Genomic DNA, 18,750 nt, shown 5'->3' on the forward strand with positions numbered 1-18,750 from the left:
TCACAGTGAGATTTGGAATTCACTTGAGACCACAAGAGAACTATAACTTTGTATCGACTGGAAAACAAAAATGTCTTTTTGAATTGTTTTTTTGCCTCAGTGCCATGTGGCATACATGGAGATCAAGGTAGTTAGTGTGCGATCGGGGCATGTTTTTAAAATCTTTCCTTTTCTTTCTGCTCTTTATGGATTTCTCCCCGCCACCCCCAACTCCCACCTGCACCCTCTTAAACATAGCCACGTGATTACATCCACTCTTGCTCTCCACACCCTCTGTTCAGGAAATGAACAACTTTCTCAAGGACTATTGTTCCACAAAGAGCATAAAATTCAGAGCATGTGTTATGCTTCAGTATAAAAGAGAATGAAATCTTTTCCTTTTTCAAAGTTTTTTTCCTAGTGTTAGGAAAATGAAGACGCCTGTGGTTTTAAAATATAATCTAAGAGTTGAGAATTGGCCCTACACAAAGAAAGCGTCCTATGTGCTTTATCATGCTCTCCGGGGTTTTACCCAAGGCTTCCAACATTCTTTGGTTGATTCCTAATAAGGACAGTTTGCACAGTTACAATCCAATTACCATTTGTAGATCCCTGTGGAAAAGGGGATTTTTTTTTTTTTTAAGAGGAATCTTTTCCTCACTCCAGAATATCTCTTCAAAATACTTATTAAAATGAAAATCAGGAAATCCAGTTTCAATTTCTCTGCATTCTTTTCATCCCTCCCTCCCCCATTCTCTCTCTCTCTCTCTCTCTCTCTCTCACACACACACACACACACACACGCACACTGACTGACTCACTTGCACGCTCACTCAGTGACACAGCCTGCCTCGTTCTGAAGGGACAGGAACTTCTCAATGGTCCAATGACAAGATTGCTTTTTTTTTTTTTTTTTTCTTTTTGGTCCCAAGATTCACAGTAGCAGAGGTCTCTGGCGACAAAAGGTACCGTAGGAGACACAGCTCCGCGAGCTGGGCCATTTCTCAGACACCCGTGGTAATCTGCCATTGCAGCCTGCATGTTTCACCAAAAGAATAATTTAAAAAAACAAACCAAAACAGACTCAAGGTCCTACTCCAAGCTTAGCTCGGTTAAATTAGGACAGCAAAGACCCGGCCGAATGTAATTCATGGGTAAGCAATATAAATATCTATGCTTATACTTCTTTTCAAGAAGATGATATTGTGCTAAAATGCTGTGATTCTTACACATCTGTCTTGTGATTTGGGAAGAAAAGTGGATTGATCCGTGTCTGAGATGTGCGACAGCCCAAGTACTGTCTGTGCCGGGGAGATTTATGAGAATGTTATTTTTAGATGGGTTGATAATGTTAGAGCAGCTTGAAATGAGCAAAGCGGAGCAGAGAGGAGCATGCCGTGATGACAGGGAACAGCATTAACTGGGCTGCTTTCTGCAAAAGCTTCGGCACAGGCCGTTTTGAGTTCGGAAAGAATAAAGTGGCTTATCTTCTCCTCCGGACTTCTTGAACTCGGTGCGACATTTTAGTTGCTGTGGATAAGATAAATAAGGGCTTTGGAGAACAACTTGGATATTAGATAAAGCTAATTAGAAAAAAATCTAATGTGCTGTCTTTTACAAAAGAGGAAAAACGTAAGCTCCTGGATTTTTAAACACTGTCTGGCTTACCCTGCTATGAGGCTGTGTCTCATAATGAAAAGACCCCGTGGGGGAAAGAGGCAGAATGGGACCCTTATGTCCCAGATCCCACTCTGCTCTTGTAGGAGCCAGCTAACTTCTTTGGACCTTGCTTTCTTCCTTTGTAAACGTAGGGGTTTGGATCAATTTATCATGAGAAGTGATGAAATGCATAAAGTGGTTTGGGGCCTGAATCCTGGAGCCCACAGCCCGGCTTCGGATCCCAACTCTGCCACTTACTAGGCGTGTGATCTTGACAAGTTACTTAAGACTCGTGCCTACGTTTCCTCATCTGAAGTATGGGAATAATGATAGTAACACAGTCCTGAGAGTTGCTGTAAGACAGAAACGAGCTACCACAAATGAAGGGCTTAGAGCACTCACTGGCAGAGAGTGAGCTGTCCATGAGTGCTAGTGGTGTCTTCAAGGTCCAGTCCATGCCCGGAGGTCTGCCATTTCTAATGTCAGTGAACTAAATTAAATTATAGAGAGATAAGCAAAACCATCAGCTGCTGGCCGTGTCACTGAGAATTTCTAATTCTTGCAAACATTTCCATTTTTCACACTCTGGGATCGGTGCAGGCTGCATTACATCCTCTCCATCCAAGATTCAAGTGAAACTTAAAACTCAGAATTAAATTGGTGGTGGGTAGACTAGTCCACGATCCAACTGAGGATATACAGAAATGAAATTGGCCTTTTGTTCTGATGTTTTTGCCTTTGGGGACTCCCAATATGTCGCTGTATCCCCTCTATACTAACCATCAGAAAGGTTCTTTCCACCGGAAACGAGATGTGAGTGACATTTTGGTTTTTTGGATGGTGTTAGCACAGTACTGGCTCGACAATGTTCATTTCTACTTCTTTGGTTTATCAATAATTTAGATGAACAGACCATGTGCAGATAACCACTTTTATATCACCCCGACTTTTACATACTTTCCAATATCCCCAGTGCTTACTATGTTGTGTGATTTCTTTGCAGGCTCTTTGGGATGTTGCCCAGAGAAAATCTTAGGAGAGGAGGAAAATGTTGATCCTAAAGACAAATCCTAATCATAGATGTGCCTTTACTTTTAGTCTGGTCCAGGGGTCAGCAGACTTTCTCTGTGAAGGGCCAGATAGTAAATATTTTCAGCTTTGCAGGCCAGTGAAAGCAGCAGTAGACAATACCTAAGTGAATGAGTGTGGCTGTGCTCCGATAAACCTTTATTTACAAAAGCAATCAGTAGGCAGGATTTGGTTCCCAGGCACTTGCTTGCCAACCCCTGGCTGGTCATCATCCCTATGTCATGGATTAGGAAAACAAAGCATAGGAGGGAAAATAGCTTCCTAAAAGCCACAAGGTGGGAAGGTGGCAGAAGTGGAATTTAAGCCCCAGCAGCCTAGCTGGTAAAAATGGACTGCTGTACCTACCAACTGTTCAGATTTTTCTAAAATTCCTTCTTTAAAAAAAAACAGACTAGAATAGATTAATAAAGCATAAAAATTATGTCCGATGTAGCAGAGGTGTTAAATTTTCTTTTTTTTTTTTTAAGATTTTATTTATTTATTTGACAGAGAGAGAGACAGCAAGAGAGGGAACACAAGCAGGGGGAGTGGGAGAGGGAGAAGCAGGCTTCCTGCTGAGCAGGGAGCCCGATGCGGGGCTCGATCCCAGGACCCCGGGATCATGACCTGAGCCGAAGGCAGACGCTTAACGACTGAGCCACCCAGGCGCCCCGAGGTGTTAAATTTTCTTAAAGATCTTTTGAGAGGGAGTGGATGACAAATCAAGAGAAGAAAAATTAGCGAATGTTCTTCTGTTGAGTCCCTCAAGGAATAACTTCTTTTAAGAGTCCAAACAGGGGTGTGACAGCTACACAGATATGGTTGGCTTTGGCAGAAGCTCGTGAAGAAGGGAGTTCCTTGTCATTGGTGATGTGCTCACTTTGGAGTTATAAAGAACTAGGCAGCCCTTTTCAGAAATGTTGGTTGCGAGCCTGGTGTTTAAACTTATGCCATGCTTCAGCAACACATTGTGATTATCTGGGAACCTTGGTTGTGCAAACATAGAAAACGGTTAAAAAGAAATTTAGCCCCTGGTATGGTTTACCTAAATGGCGTGCCATTTTTCGGGCCTTAACTTACTGATCTGGTCTTTTCTTCTGCTCCTCACCCATGTGGAGCCACATTCCTGCTGGCTAGCTTGTAAACACCTAGAAAAGGCATCTAACACACAGTGGACGCATTTATTCATGAATTCAATGCACATTTCTTAAGAGTTTTTGGTGTCCCTAAACCTGCCAGGTTTAAAAGGGGGATGCAAATGTAGAGTAAGGATGATTAATATTATAACTTTAATTACCACGTATTCAGGGCTTGCTGGGAGCTAATAAGCCCTCTCCAAGAAATTGCCTTGCATTGTTTCATATGATCACTGCAAACCCACGAGTGGTCTTGTTCTTTGCTCCATCTTATTGTTGAGGGCACTGAGGCTCAGGGATGTTCCGCATCTTGCCAAAGAGCTCATTTCCATCCGAACCCAAGTCTTCACCACCGTACCAGTGGGTCTCAACCTTCATTGTGCAAAACTAAATCATCTGGGGATGCTGGCTTATGATGAAGGCGCTCGAGCCCCGTTCCTTGTGACCCTAATTCCCTAAACCTGCCTTAGAGCCCAGAAACCTGCATGTTTAACAAGAATCATCTGTCCAGGTAATTCCACTGCCCTGGGTCTGCGGGCCATATTTTGAGCAGCCCTGCATCACTCCTTGTTGGCTCCCTTGGCCTTGGGAAGTTTACAGTTGGATGAGGTTAAAGAAATGCCACAATTAGAGACTAGTCTCAAGGACATAAGAAAACAATGTGGTATAGACCAAAACCAAAATTATTTCAATCGATTTTATTTCATGGGAAAATCAAGTCTGTTTGTAAAGATGCAATTTAGCTCAAAAGAATGACCTTTCTGAATAAATCACAGATATTAGATTGTTGGTTTTGCAGTTTGTCTTTTGCTTCTTTTTTTTTTGAAATGTGGAGACGTATACTTCTGGTGGGAAGGAAGACTCTTTAGTTAATGCTTTTGGTGAACTGTTCTCCAGTTGATCAAGATTCTATTGCATCGAGACCTTTCTTTGGTTTGTTTGTTCCTCTTAAATTGGTTTGTGCTGTTTGTGCTTCTTAATGCTAGTTTTAAATAACTTCCATAATTCTGTTTATTTACATAATACACAGAGTAATACATGTATAATATACAGAATAATGCACCATATACTTAAGAATACATAGTGCATGCATTTAATGTTACACCAAACTCATCAATGATTGTTAATAGCTCCTGACACCATCATTTTAAGGAGATTCTATGTAATCTGGGCCTACCAGCAGACCTAACATATGCTATGCCAGGGTTTCTCAGGCTCTGGACTATGAACCTTTTGGGCCAGACATTTCCTTATTGTGGGGGGCTGTCTTGTGTGTTGTAGGATGTTGAACAGATCCCTGACCTTTACCCACTAGCTGCCAGGAGCAAAGCCCTCCCCAGACTTCCGACAGCCAAAAATGTTTCCAGACATTGCCAGCAGTCCCCTGAGGGGGCGAAAATCACCCTCAAAAACCACTGTGCTATTATCTTTTTTGTATCATATTGTTACCCTTTGTTAATGCTGTCCAATAGTACCCCAGATTTAAAGGATATTTTTACAATTGTCAGGGCCTTTAGTTTATCCAGAAACATTTGGTAGTTTCAACTTCACTTACATTTATGATATTGAAACAAATTTGAAATCATCCACTCTCAACCTTGAAAGAAAAATCCTATGGCAACCACTCGAAAGTCTAGAGCCAGAGAGCCTTAAAATGAGTCATCCATTTATGAGATGAACAGTCACCAAAGAAACATGCTGGCCTGGAACGCAATTTGAGGGTTGAGGAAAAGCCAGACGCACATTCTAGGCTGGGTTGGTGGGCTTTGGCACTCTTCTGGCTGCTTGTCATGAGGATCACGGGGCAATATCGACCTTTGTGTTCATGTCTTCCTGCTCCTGAGAGGTCTGATGGGTGAGCGTGGGTGTTATGGATTCATTATTCTGCGGGTCTGATACTATGTTTATATTCTGCCTTCATATACTGGCATTTTTTGGCTCATCCACAGGCTCTGTTTCAAAAGACTGTTTCTCTTTTTTTTTTAAGAGAGAGAGAGTACATCATATGTTAATTAATTGAATTTAAATAAAAGAGAGAGAGAGAGGGAGAGGGCAAATCTTAAGCAGGCTCCACGCCCAGCATGGAACCCAAAAGACTGTTTCTTAGCAGTTTATTCAAATCCACAAGACATCTCCCACATAGATAAAACATTACATGGGTGGTTCGTTTCCAATTTCTTATTAAACTTGTGATGTACCTGATTCATTTAGTCCATAGATTGACAGGTATTTATTCAGTTGACAGTTAAGTGCCAGGTACTGTCTTGAATACTGGGAACATCAAGGTGAGTAAACCAGGTGAGTTTCTTGCCCTCCTGAATCTAGCCCATGTATATAGCTCATGATGCAGGGTCCTGGGACAGGGTCTCTGGTACATGGTAGTAGATGCTAAATAAATATGTGCAGGATATTAAAAGAGCCTTATCGGGGCGCCTGGGTGGCTCAGTTGGTTGAGCGTCTGCCTTCCACTCAGGTCATGATCCTGGAGTCCTGGAATCAAGCTCCCCTGCTCAGCGGGGAGCCTGCTTCTCCCTCCCCCCACCACCCCTGCTCGTGCATGTGCGTGCGCGTTCTCTCTCTCTCTCTCTGTCTCAAATAAATAAATAAAATCTTAAAAAAAAATAAGCAGAGGAGTTAGGACACAGACATGTACTGAGAGAAGACCATGTGAAAACAGAAAAGATGCCATTAAAAAACAAATAGATCGGGGCGCCTGGGTGGCTCAGTTGTTAGGTGTCTGCCTCCGGCTCAGGTCATGATCCCAGGGCTCTGGGATCGAGCCCCACATCGGGCTCCCTGCTCGGCAGGAAGCCTGCTTCTCCCTCTCCCCCTCCCCCTGCTTTTGTTCCCTCTCTTGCTGTGTCTCTCTCTGTCAAATAAATAAGTAAAATCTTTAAAAAAAAAAAAAAGATCTTAATCTCTTTGTATCAGGGATCGGCAAACTCTAGTCAGTGGGCCAAATCCAGCTTGCTGGCTGTTTTTTGTACCACCAAGCTAAGAATGGTTTTAAATGGTTGAAAAAAATCACAGAAGAGTAGTATGTGGTTCTAGGTGTCTCTCTTAGAGACTTAGAGAGTGTTACTCTCCACTTATTCAAATTTGACTCAGCAGCAAACCTAACTCGGCATCTTTGCTGATCTCTACATGCTTGATGTGCTCCCTCCCTTAAATTTCTTTCAAAATTTGTTTCCAGTCATCTTTCCCATATGTAGATCTGACCAGGCTCCACTCGCACTCAAGGTTCCTTAATGTCTAGCCATCACCTACTGAGTAAAGTCCAATCTACTTTGCAATGCCCGCAGAAAAAGCCCTCCAGGATCTGGCCTTGACTTCTGCGTGGCTTCACCTCCCGCTATTTCCCTCCCTCCAACCCTGTAATTTCCCCAAATGAGCTCGTTTTCTCAAATTAATTTGCCTTGGCACCCACTGTTTTTTCCAATGTTGCATTTCTACTGGGCAAACCTTCACTCCTCTTATTCAACCTTCCAGTCTCCACTGAAACACCACCTTCTCGAGAAAGCTTTCCTTGATCCCCCAGACAGATGTCCGAACCTTTTCTCCTAGACACCCCGTTGCATCTGGTACTGACTTCCAGTATCACAATCTCTATGTTTGATGGATTGTATGTGCTTTTTCCTTATTAAAGTTTAACTCCTTAAGGACAAGGACTGTACTGTCACTTTGATAATCCCAAGCCTAGTAGTGTTCTCAGCATGTAATAGGTGCTCATTAAATTTTTTAAAAAATAATTAACCAGGAGGACATAGCAAATAAAAATAAAATGTATCTTATAGGGATTGGTTTATTTCAGTCATAAGCTATGGTCCAGAGGTTGGCCAGCCGCAGCCCCTGGACAAACCCAGCCTTCCACCTGTTCTTATAAATGAAGTTTTACTGGAACACAGCCACACTCATTCATTTATGAGTTGTCTATGGCTGCTTTCTGCCACAAAGACAGATTTGAGTAGTTTTGACAGAGACCACATGGCCTACAAAGCCTGAAATATTTACTGTCTGGCCTTTTACAGAAAAAGATAGTCAACCCCTGCTATAGATAATTGAGCCAATTGGAGGTCTCATTCTTAAATGCTTTTTTAATGAATAGGCATGTAATTCCATTTTGACACTTCAAATAGCAGTGGGCTTTCCTAGATACCTAAACTTCATATTTAAAAGTCACCGACTCATCTGGAACTTTCGTTTGGGAGGAAAAAATGCAATTCACTGATACTGTACCTTGTGGTACCCTAAGCCTAAAGGGTGTGAGTGAGAGGTACACCCAAGGCATGAGTCCCCAACTCCTGTCTAAACTTGGGCTTCCTCCGGTTATACCAAAAACAGAAAAAAGAAAGAAAAAAATGCAAAATATACTGGGCCTGGAAGAATTCTTTTCAATTCACCAGATGTGACAGCAGTCACCCACTTTGCCTAGATTTGCTCACTCACTCCCCTGCCCAGATTGTCCCCCACATCATGCTCCCCAACTCCGCCTGGGCTCCTGCTAGTTCTCACCATGATCCACTGGATACAGACTCATACATGTGAAGACAAACAAAAAGCCCTCACTTCCTTTAACTCCTTTCCAGATGTGGCCTTCCCTGTGAGGCCTTTCCTGGCCACTGTCTCCGAAACATAAATCGTGTCCTGTCCTCACACTGCTGACCCCTTCCCTGCTTTTTGGTCCATCCCTAGCCATTACCATATTTAACACACTATACCCCTTACTTACCCTGGTGATTGTCTGCCCCTGCTAGAGCATAACATCTCCATCCGTTAAATGGATGAATAAATACACGCAACCCCACATCAAAGGGGAAAAATATCCAAGAATTAACAGGGTGCCATTTACTCTTGGAATGAACATTTTGGCAGGAATTTGCTACCACGAGGGAACGCAGGTGCTTTAAGAGCTGCTGGGGCCAGTCTTTCTTGTCTCTCTTTTGTGAGGTGAGCTGTGAGGATGGCGAAGTCTTAGGGGGTTCCTTAAGGGTTCCTCAGATGCACAGCAGCTCCCGGGTACTGCCCATGGGGGCCAGCACTGCTCCTTCCTCCTGGAACTTTTTTTGATGGTCAAGGCACTTTTTTTGATGTTTCAAAGCTCTTGGGCGGTGGCCGACATCTGTGGGTCACAGGAAGTCCTCCTCAGTTAGGGAACATTGGGCTTCAGAAGATCCTGAGGTCTTATTTCTCGGGGCATCACATTCTCGCCGTCTGCAGGGAGGATAGAGCTCTTCACTCTCTGGATGTACGTGTGCACATGAACATACTCAGGATTGGGGGAGTCTTGCCTTTGATTCTTTGATGTGGAGGATTTGAACATCAGATGTCTCTGCAATTATACATAGTTCTTATTGATCGTATCTCTGTACCTCTCATGATCAAAATAGCTCAGAATGCTGTAAATAGAAACTTAGCGGTTACACAATTTAGCATAGAGTTTGAGGGCACATGTTTTTAGCTTGAGTTCTGGTTGGTTCCAAATCTTGTTAAGTTCTACGATTTGGGGAAAATTACTTAACTTCTGCAAGCCTCAATTTCATCTGCATTGTATTATAATATATTTACATATACTGAATGTTACTATAATATTACTATAATGTATCATACACATAGATTATAATCATGTATCATAAGTATGTATTATATCTAATAATAATATGTTATATATCGTAAATATACTAGATTGTATTATTATATAGTATACTGTATTATTAAATACTATGCAGTTACCCTTGAACATTGTGGGAGCTGGGGCATCAACACCCCCATGCAGTCAAAAATCTGTGTTTAATTTTTGACTCCCCCAAAACTTAACTACTAACAGGCTACTTGACTGGAAGTCTTACCAATAACATAAATTTACTGTATATTGTATGTATTATAGACTGTATTCTTACAATAAAGTAAGCTAGAGAAAAGAAGATGTGATTAAGAAAATCGTAAGGGGGGCGCCTGGGTGGCTCAGTCGGTTAAGCGTCTGCCTTCAGCTCAGGTCATGATCCCAGGGACCTGGGATTGAGCCCCGAGTTGGGCTCCCTGCTCAGTGGGGAGTCTGCTTCTCCCTCTGCCCCTCCGCCCATCCGCGCATGCTTGCATTCTGTCTCTGTCTCTGAAATAAATAAAATCTTTTTTTAAAAAAGAAATACATAAGGAAGAGCAAATACATTTACAGTACTGTACAGTATTTATCCAAAAATATCCAAGTACAAGTGAGCAGACTTGTGTAGTTCAAACCCGTGTCATTCAAGGGTGAACTGTATAAGGTAGGGTCAGAAATGGTAACGGCCTCATGAGGTTGTTGGTGCGACTCGGCACTGTGGCCGGCACCCGGTAGGCTGGCCATACGTTTGCCCTCCTGGATCCAGTGTGCATGACGGCAGCTAGCAGCGATTATTCCCGTGACCGAGATACATAGCCAAAAAGTTCCCATGCGTTCCCAGAGAAGAGAGGCAGTAGGACCCTCAAAATGTCTTTCCCATAGCTTTCTTTGGCCTCTGTGTGAATCATTATATGGGATCAAGTGATCCGGCAGATACTAGAGATTTGGATGTTTGCAACGGACTGAGAAAATTCACGGTTAGCTGAGAGTAGATTTGATTTGAGCGATGGATAGACAATTTTGGAGCCCAAAGAGGAGGTTTGCTTGACTCTGTGACTGACTAAGAGGAAGGCTGAGCTTTGTGAGACACAGATGGGCTCTGTAACTCCTGATGTGTTCTCCTTGTTCTGCAGGGTGATTTCACCTGGAACAGCATGTCTGGCCGCAGCGTGCGGCTGAGATCCGTCCCCATCCAGAGTCTCTCAGAGCTGGAGCGAGCCCGGCTGCAGGAAGTGGCTTTTTATCAGTTACAGCAGGACTGTGACCTGAGCTGTCCCATCACCATTCCCAAAGGTAAGGCCGTGTGCGCCGTTCCGCCAGCGAACGCTGTGACTCAAACGTCTGCTTTGCCAAAGCCACAAGCTGCAGACTCATCTCACACCTGACACTAACACAGGAAGGAAGCGACAGCTTCTTGGTTGTTGGCTGGCGTTAATGTCCACTTCGAAAGACATGTTCAAGGGGGACAGTTGACGTGTCAACCAATATGTTTATTCAAAGGGAAGGTCAGCTTGAGTTATTGAAAGGGAAAGCCGTGTGTATCTCACTAGTCTACATAACTTCAGAACAATCAATTAAAAAGAACTTTCGGAAAGGTCAACTTCAAGCTCGAACTAAAACCGTGTCTATTTCAACAGGATTTCAAAATAATCCGTTGAAAAGAATGCTTTTGCAATCTATTAAAACGTGTCACTTGACCTTCTGCTAACCCAGAATCAGGGATGATACTCATGTTAACTCTTTTTTTTATCATCTTTCACCTGGCATGTCTATGCTGAGGTTCACCACCGTGACCCCGGAGCCATTTAGGCCTGAGGGTCTGAAGTTTTCACAAATACAGGTCCTGACTCTGGTAAAGATAAGACGCATGTATTTGAAATCTTGTAATCTATGAAATTGTGTTTTTGAATGTTTACCGTCTTCTGTAAGGGTACTTTATACTTTGTGAAAGTGTGTAGCACAAAGGTGATTTGTTGTTCTTTCAGTTTCTGAACAGAACAGAAATGTTGTCGGGAAACCCAATTTGTAGTGAAGGGAATGATGACTCTAAAAAGTTCTATGAAACCCAGACTGGATGCACATCAGATAAGATACGAGGGAGCAAACATTCTTTGTAGCTTTGTTTTTTAATCCAGTTAATTTGATGTTTCTCTTTGTTCCTGCTTTTTAAGGAGTCCACTAAATAAATAACCTTTACCAAACAGTTTTATAAAAATGATCTGCTGGAAGCTCTGTCTCCATTAGTTGTTACTGAGACGGTGTGGTTCCTAGCATATTCAGGGAAATATTTGCTCTATCAAGATGTTCAAAGACGTTTGAGCTATAGGAGTTATTTTGATATTTTCTATCAAAATAGGAACTAATGATTTACAAATGATTTCTTATTCACGGAGGAGAGAAGGAATCGTGTGGCTGGGTGGAGAGAAACAGACATCAATCACCCAAGAGTTCTGAAGCTCTTGTTTGGGGCAGATGATTATAGACATCAACCGAGGTCCTTCAAATACAGGGCCAGCGCCGAGTGCCATGATGGCAGCTTTGGTCCGAGGGTGGCCATTTGGTTGCATGTGAACCCCTAAGTGGAGGTTCTAAACAGGGTCAGATTCACTGTGTGGATAATTTATTCAGGAAAAAGCAATACAGTGGCCACGGCCTAGAACCTAAAGAAATGATAGCAAGCCTAATGAGACAGTGGGTATGATGAAAATGAAAACATACTCAAGCTCACACTTCTGTTCTTTGTCGCTCTAGAAGGATTGTAGGCATTTGTTTATGGGTATCTGTTTGGAGACCCCTCTTCCTCCGAGAGACTGGTGCTTCCAGGGCTCAGATAAATGATGGCCTGACATATTCATGGGCTGCTGGGGTTCCCCATAGAAAGGGAAGAATCGAGGAGTGGATGGTGGGGAAGTGACTGAGGTGACTTCCAAGAGTGACTGCAGGGGTGGGGTCCAGAGCACCAGCAGACTCTGACCTCCCGACCTATAACGATAGGTGGACATGGGTGATACGGGCGCAGATGCAGACAGATTAGAAGACAGTGGGCAAGCACGTGGGATTTTGCTCCAGACGGCCTCTCCGCTGTCAGCGAGCTAGGAAGCAATGTCATCTGCTAGGAGTGAGGATGGCGAGGAGGTCCTGGAGGCTGGAGGAAAGAGGAGAGCAGCGGACGAGAGGGGAGCCGATGGACCAGCAGTGTTGCAGGATTGCAATGCGGCCCGAAAGGTCCATTTGAGGCTAGTAGCTGGGAATTTAAATTGCAAAATAAACATCCTGGCAGCTAAACATGGCTAAAGCGAAACATACCACGTCGCGCTTTAAATTTCCCAGCCCTAGTGAATCCAATCTCCTCTCCCCAGAATTAGGATTTTCTAGGCAAGTTCAGTGACGGTAGAGAGGGACAAGACTGTTGAGAGGACATCAGTGGTAGGCAGAATAATGCACTCCCGAAGACGGCCACGTCCTGCGACCGTTTCCTCACAGGCTCGCAAATCTTTGCAGATGTGATCAGTCAAGGTCCTTGAGATAGCAAGATGATCCTGGTTTATCTGGGATGGCCGGAGCCAAGCACATGGTTATTGAAAAGCAGAGAAACTTTCCCAGGCTACGGCTGAGTCTGAGAGAGCCAGGACTATGGAGGAACAGTGAGAGCGAGGAAACGGATTCTCCCTGGAAAGGATACAATCCTGCTGGCGCCTTGGTTTTAGCCCAGCGAGACCTGTTTCAGACTTCTGACCTCCAGAAATGTCAGATGATAAATTTGAGTCGTTTAAGCCACTAAGTTTGTGGTCGTTTGTTACAGAAGTGGTAGGAAACTAATTAATACAGTGTCCACGGGAGTGATGATAATCCCAGACCGTGGGATCTCAGTTGGATAAGAAGAGAAGTTAGGAATAAATACAGAAATCTGTAGTTTTCTCGAATAAGAAGAATCAGTAATATAAAGATGTCAATTATGTCATTACTGAGCTATAAACTGAATGTGATTCCAAAAACCACACCAAAACAATTTGTTTTTGTATTATCACTAAATTGTTCTAAACATCATCTAGACAAATAACTATGTAAGAGTAGGCAGGGGAAATTTGAGAAAGAGGTCAAGTGGAGAGTATCCCTATCCATTCAGTAAAATGTCATACAACGAAAGCAATTAAAAGAGTATTGTACTGCTTCACAATGGGCAGATCAATAGAAGACAACAGAGTTCAGAAATGAACAAAAATAAATACAGGAACTTATGACCTGATAAATATTGCTCTTTTTTTTTTTTTTTTTGGTCAAGGGGAAAATGATGGATTATTATTAAGTCTTAGTGACAATGAGACAACCATTGAAGAGAAAAGGTTGGACTCTGACCTTAGTCCTTACATCAAAATAAGTTGATGTGGAAGAAATATTTGAGGATGTTTTTAATGAAACTGTTAAGTGCACCAAAACAAACCATAGCTGGATATTTATATGTTTTTACATTGCGGAAGGCATTACCCAGAAAACATAAAGAAAGCGAATGACACGTTTCACTACATTAAAGAACAAAAGATAGAATCATCTGTGTGGCAAACAAATAAATAAATAGGAATTTACAGCACATCTGACCAACTAAAAGCTAACTACTATATAAAGCTTTATTACAAATTAATCTGGAAAAGAAAAATAATTAAAATATAGGCAAATTACAGGCAGCACACAGAAAAAGAAATACAAATGCCTGACAAATATTTGAAAAGGTGCTCACCCTCCTGTGTGTTAAAAGAAATGCAAGCTAAACACCAAGGAAGTTTTTTTTTCCTCTTAGATTGGAATGGCTCCAAAAGTGGGGTAATATACTTGATGGGAAAACAGACACTCTCATACTGTTGGTAGGAGTTTCGCTGTTGCAGTAACTCACAAGGCAATTGGGCAACATCTAACTTTTAAATGGCTCAGCAATATTACTTTTAAGAATGTATCTCACAGATACACACTTGTGTTAGCTGAGGTAGGCTAACCCCTCAGCACCTTAACACGACAAAAGTTTCTTACTGAGGCATGTATCCCATGCAGGGTGGCCGCGGGGGCCGGGAGAGGGGACCGCACTGCGTGCAATTATTCGGGACCCTAGGCTTCTCGAATCTTGTGGCTCCTCCCTCCCCGAGATCCATTCAGCCAGAAGACAACACAAACTAAAAACTGACAATATTTACATAAACCTTATAAAATGACTGATGAGCTTAATTTGCTATCCCTTCTAAACTTAAGCTGTTTCAAAAAGGGACTTTTGAAGATGCTGTACAGAACCTAGAGAAATCTTTGGTGGTAGAGATCAGGAGGCCTTTCGGTGGGAGGGATCCTCTCTGTGACTTTTCCCTGTGAGCCTGAGCTTGCCCCATGGAGACAACCATGGAGTGTTTCCTCCTGGTCAAAGGCTGCTCTCGGCATAGGCTTTGGAATCAGACTTTCTAGTCTGTAAATGGCCCAATCCTGAACAGCAGAACCAGGAAAACAAATGCGGGGAGCGGGGTCAAGAAATTCAACAACACCTCAGGCCTGTGTGAACTTTTCATTTATTCACAACACATCAACAGAGTACTAGTTATCTATCAGATAGTGGATTAGGCTCGGGTAACATGAATTTGGTAGCATTTTAATACAAATGGCCTAAGGCAGGGGTTAGCAACTGGCCTGCTGGTCACACCCGCCTCCCCATCTGTTTCTGTAATGAAAGTCTTACTGGAACGCTGCTATGCTCTTTCATGTGCATGTTGTTTCTGGTTCTTTGGGGCCGCAAAGGCAGACTTGAGTAGTGACAGCCCCTGTGTCTCACAGGCTCAAGTGCTTACTCTCTGGGCCCTCACAGGAAAACTTTGCTGTCTAAGGTAAGACAAAAGGAAATGACTGATTTCTGCCACAGTCAGGAAAGCAAGTTACTGCGGGCATTATGGCTTCACCTCGTTATATTGTAAACTAAGTATTTAAAGTCGAATGGTTGTTCCAGAAGACAGAAATGCATATGCATGTTTTCTTTAGTGCTCTTCCCCCCCCATCATTCAACTAATTTCTGATACCATATTTGAGAAAGGCTTAGTTTATGTATTTTGAAAATGGTGTCATGGGCTGAGGAATTGCTGATGGTCTCAGAAAAGGTAGACAGTAGTCTAATAAAAGAGTACCCCGATGCCTCAAAATTGCTATTATATGCCTTCCTTATACAATGGTCCCTCACCGGGGCACCTGGGTGGCTCAGTGGGTTAAGTGTCTGCCTTCGGCTCAGGTCATGATCCCAGGGTCCTGGGATCGAGCCCCACATTGGGCTCCCTGCTCAGTGGAGAGTCTGCTTCTCACTCTCCCACTCCCTCTGCTTCTGTTCTCTCTCTTGCTGTCTCTCTCTCTGTCAAATAAATAAATAAATAAAATCTTAAACAAACAAACAAACAAATAAATAAATAAAATGGTCCCTCATCATTGTCACCAGTGTAAAACCCAACTAAGCCACTCAGTGAAATCAAGAAAATGGTATTTTTGGTAGGGTAACACTCAAGCTGTCTTTGCGATTTCAATGTGGTTTGTGATTTAAGTGTTGATTTTAAAAAAATAAGGGCAACCTGATGGGCAAGGAAACGGAGCTTGGGTGTTTACATACCAACCCTGGATGGGAGATCTGACTATCCGCTTTCTACGTTGTTCTTGCTGGTGGTGTCCAGGTGGAGAGGTGATGTGCTAGAACTATTTGTCAAAGCCTTCTGTGTAAGTAAAAATGAAATTGAGACCCAGGGTAAAATCTGCAAACTCCCCCGTGGGTGGAAATGCGGAGAAGAAGTCAACACCACCAGTTAGGGTGTTGATCAAAGAATAATGTTAGACCACTGGGCTTCGAGGCCCTCAACACATATCTCCATAGGGTGAGCTGCCGAGCTAGGTCTATCTTTTATGTGTCCACATTCACCTTTTCTGTGGCCTCCCAGAGGACTGTGATTTCCCCAGGGTCAGGCTGTGTCTTATTTCTCTTTGAATCTGGAATGCCAGGTAAACCACCCACTTCTCTGCCTGATTCCACTGCGCCTCAGCAAATCTTCGAGAAGTGAATGAATGCACGCACGCACACATGCACATCACCTTTAAAACAGAGCTCCTTCCTCTCCTCTTCCCTAACTCTCTAAAAGGCATCGTCCACGCCTTTCTCTTCTTTTCCCCAGGATCCCCAGGAATGATTTTGAGACCTGAGTGTTTCCCTATTACTTCACCCCATGCCCAGTTTCCGACTTTGATTGATGGTCTTATAGGGTTGGTGTGAGGTTTAAAAGAAGTAAGAACCATGGTGAGCTTCAAACATCTCCCGAAACTATACACACTCTCAATGAAAGTTTCCTGTCCCCATCACCATCATCATTGTCATCATCACCAGATCACTTTGTCTCGTATCTGCCCTCAGCTCGTCCTTACGTCTCACCTGAACTACAGCCAGCCATGGGCCCCTACCTGCTTCCCTCAATTCAGGGCTTCTCCCCTATTCTGCCCACCACACCTGGAACCATTAGAGTGATCTTCAACCACAGAATCTACTCCTTTGTTGGAAACAAACAAACAAACGAAATGAAACAAAACTCCCTAGGCACCTCTTGCCAACTAATATCTCTATCAAAGCCATTTACGACACTATTGCATAGAAAAGAAGAAATCCATTTTATTTGCAGCCTGTTCTGAGAATGCACCACAGATTTATGTTGATCTGTCTTAGAGCATTGGGTTTCAAACTCTTTGTCCACAATCTACAGTGAGGAATACATTTTACACCTCGGTCCAGGAAATGCACGAACGAAATGGTGCTTATCTTTATCAGAGATACACTTTGATATTGTCTCTAATGTTCTCTCCTGTCCTCTTCTGATTCTTTATCCTTTTCTAAAACGCACTTGTCATGATCCACTAAACTTTCATGATTCACTAAGGGTTTATGACCCACAGTTTGAATAACGCAGTCTTGGAAGGCGGATGGAATAGAGAAGAGGCAATCAGGAAGAAAAGAACAAAAATGTCAATGTGGAAACTTGCTGTGGCTCTTAGGGCCCTGGGAAGGTGGATGGGGCATTGTTTCTCTAGGGCCACAGAAAGGAACCGAGGTTGACCCTTGGCCTAAGCGTCTAGTCCCTTCTCTATCTAGAGCCCAACTGTGGACTGCCGGCTGGGAGGCTTCCTTGTGCTGCTTCACTGCTCTCTCTCTCTATCTCTCTCAATACCAAGCTAGGTGTACAGCCCGGAGGAGGTAGATATGTGGAACTTTAGCTTCTCAAGATGTAGAAGCCTTTAAAGAAGGTTACAATATCATGTCAAAGGTAGTCCACGTCTTCCAGGATGTCCTACTCAGTCAATAGAGAAAACACAGATCCATCAATTATATTAAAAGATGAACAGTGGATGGCATTTATCCACGTTACCAGTGGTGACACTTACAGATACGAGCTGTCTCGTCTACCTAGCCCAGCAAAAGCTGAGAATGACAGAGCCGTTTCTCTGCAGGCTCCTCTGTAATTTTCTTCTTGGATGCTCTCCTCCACCCCCCCACCCCTGGGCTTTGACCATGTCAAGTTCTCCCATGTAGGCTGCTGTATGATTCTGTTCTGCTGCTGAGCGGGCAGCCCCGCATGATCGCAGATGGTTCTTTAAGCCATAGGTTCTGTGCCTTTGTAGTCATAAATGGCTTCCTTTATGTTCTCAGCCCATAGTTTTCTATCCAAGGTCTTGTCCCTACTGGTCACATGTACACATATTTATATATCTTTGTTGGAACGGCAACTCCTATTGCACAAGGCCTTGGCATCTTGAACAAAACTTTTGTCACTGCAGTTTCTGAAATATTCTGGCACCTTTCAAAGATTGGAAGACTACACTATTCTCTCTGTTGGGATCATGGCCAAAAAGTAAACTTGATAATTACAAAGAATGTCTCATCGCTGAAATATGAATAGGAGCTCCCATTTTTGTTTTTTTTTTTTCTTTGTTTCCCTATGGGGAAACAAAGGCAAGGAAGTATTAACTGAAATTAAATACCAAGTGCTTTTAAACCAATCAGGCTTTCTAGATCATTTGAAATGGAGTCCTCAAGATGATTTGCAAATTCTATTAGTGGGTATTTGTAAAATTGTTACACATGCAAAACTCTGAAAAAGTCGTTTAAGGGGTCTTCACTTAAGATAGGAGTGGACACACTACAGCCCAAAGGCCAAATCCAGTCCGCTGCCTATTTTTATAAATAATGTTGTATTAAAACACAGCCACACTCGTTTGTTGCTATATTGTCTAAGGTTGTTTTAGTGCTACCGCAGAAGAGTGGAA

The 18,750-nt window shown here is 43.0% G+C and overlaps 1 protein-coding gene across 4 annotated transcripts in view; it reads left to right on the plus strand.

The window, feature by feature from the left end:
- The window catches only part of ARHGAP6 (Rho GTPase activating protein 6), a 242,810-nt gene that overhangs the window by 157,448 nt on the left and 66,612 nt on the right, over positions 1-18,750 (plus strand). For 3 of the 4 annotated variants that reach the window (XM_078065257.1, XM_078065256.1, XM_078065258.1), the window contains exon 2: positions 10,575-10,734. In XM_078065257.1, the coding sequence (XP_077921383.1) occupies positions 10,575-10,734 (160 nt within the window). Of the gene's footprint in view, positions 1-899; positions 1,134-10,574; positions 10,735-18,750 lie in introns of those variants that run through there. The other variant, XM_036094105.2, reaches the window with a different exon arrangement.

The sequence above is a fragment of the Halichoerus grypus genome, chromosome X, assembly GCF_964656455.1.
Source record: "Halichoerus grypus chromosome X, mHalGry1.hap1.1, whole genome shotgun sequence".
Classification (NCBI taxonomy): domain Eukaryota; kingdom Metazoa; phylum Chordata; class Mammalia; order Carnivora; family Phocidae; genus Halichoerus; species Halichoerus grypus.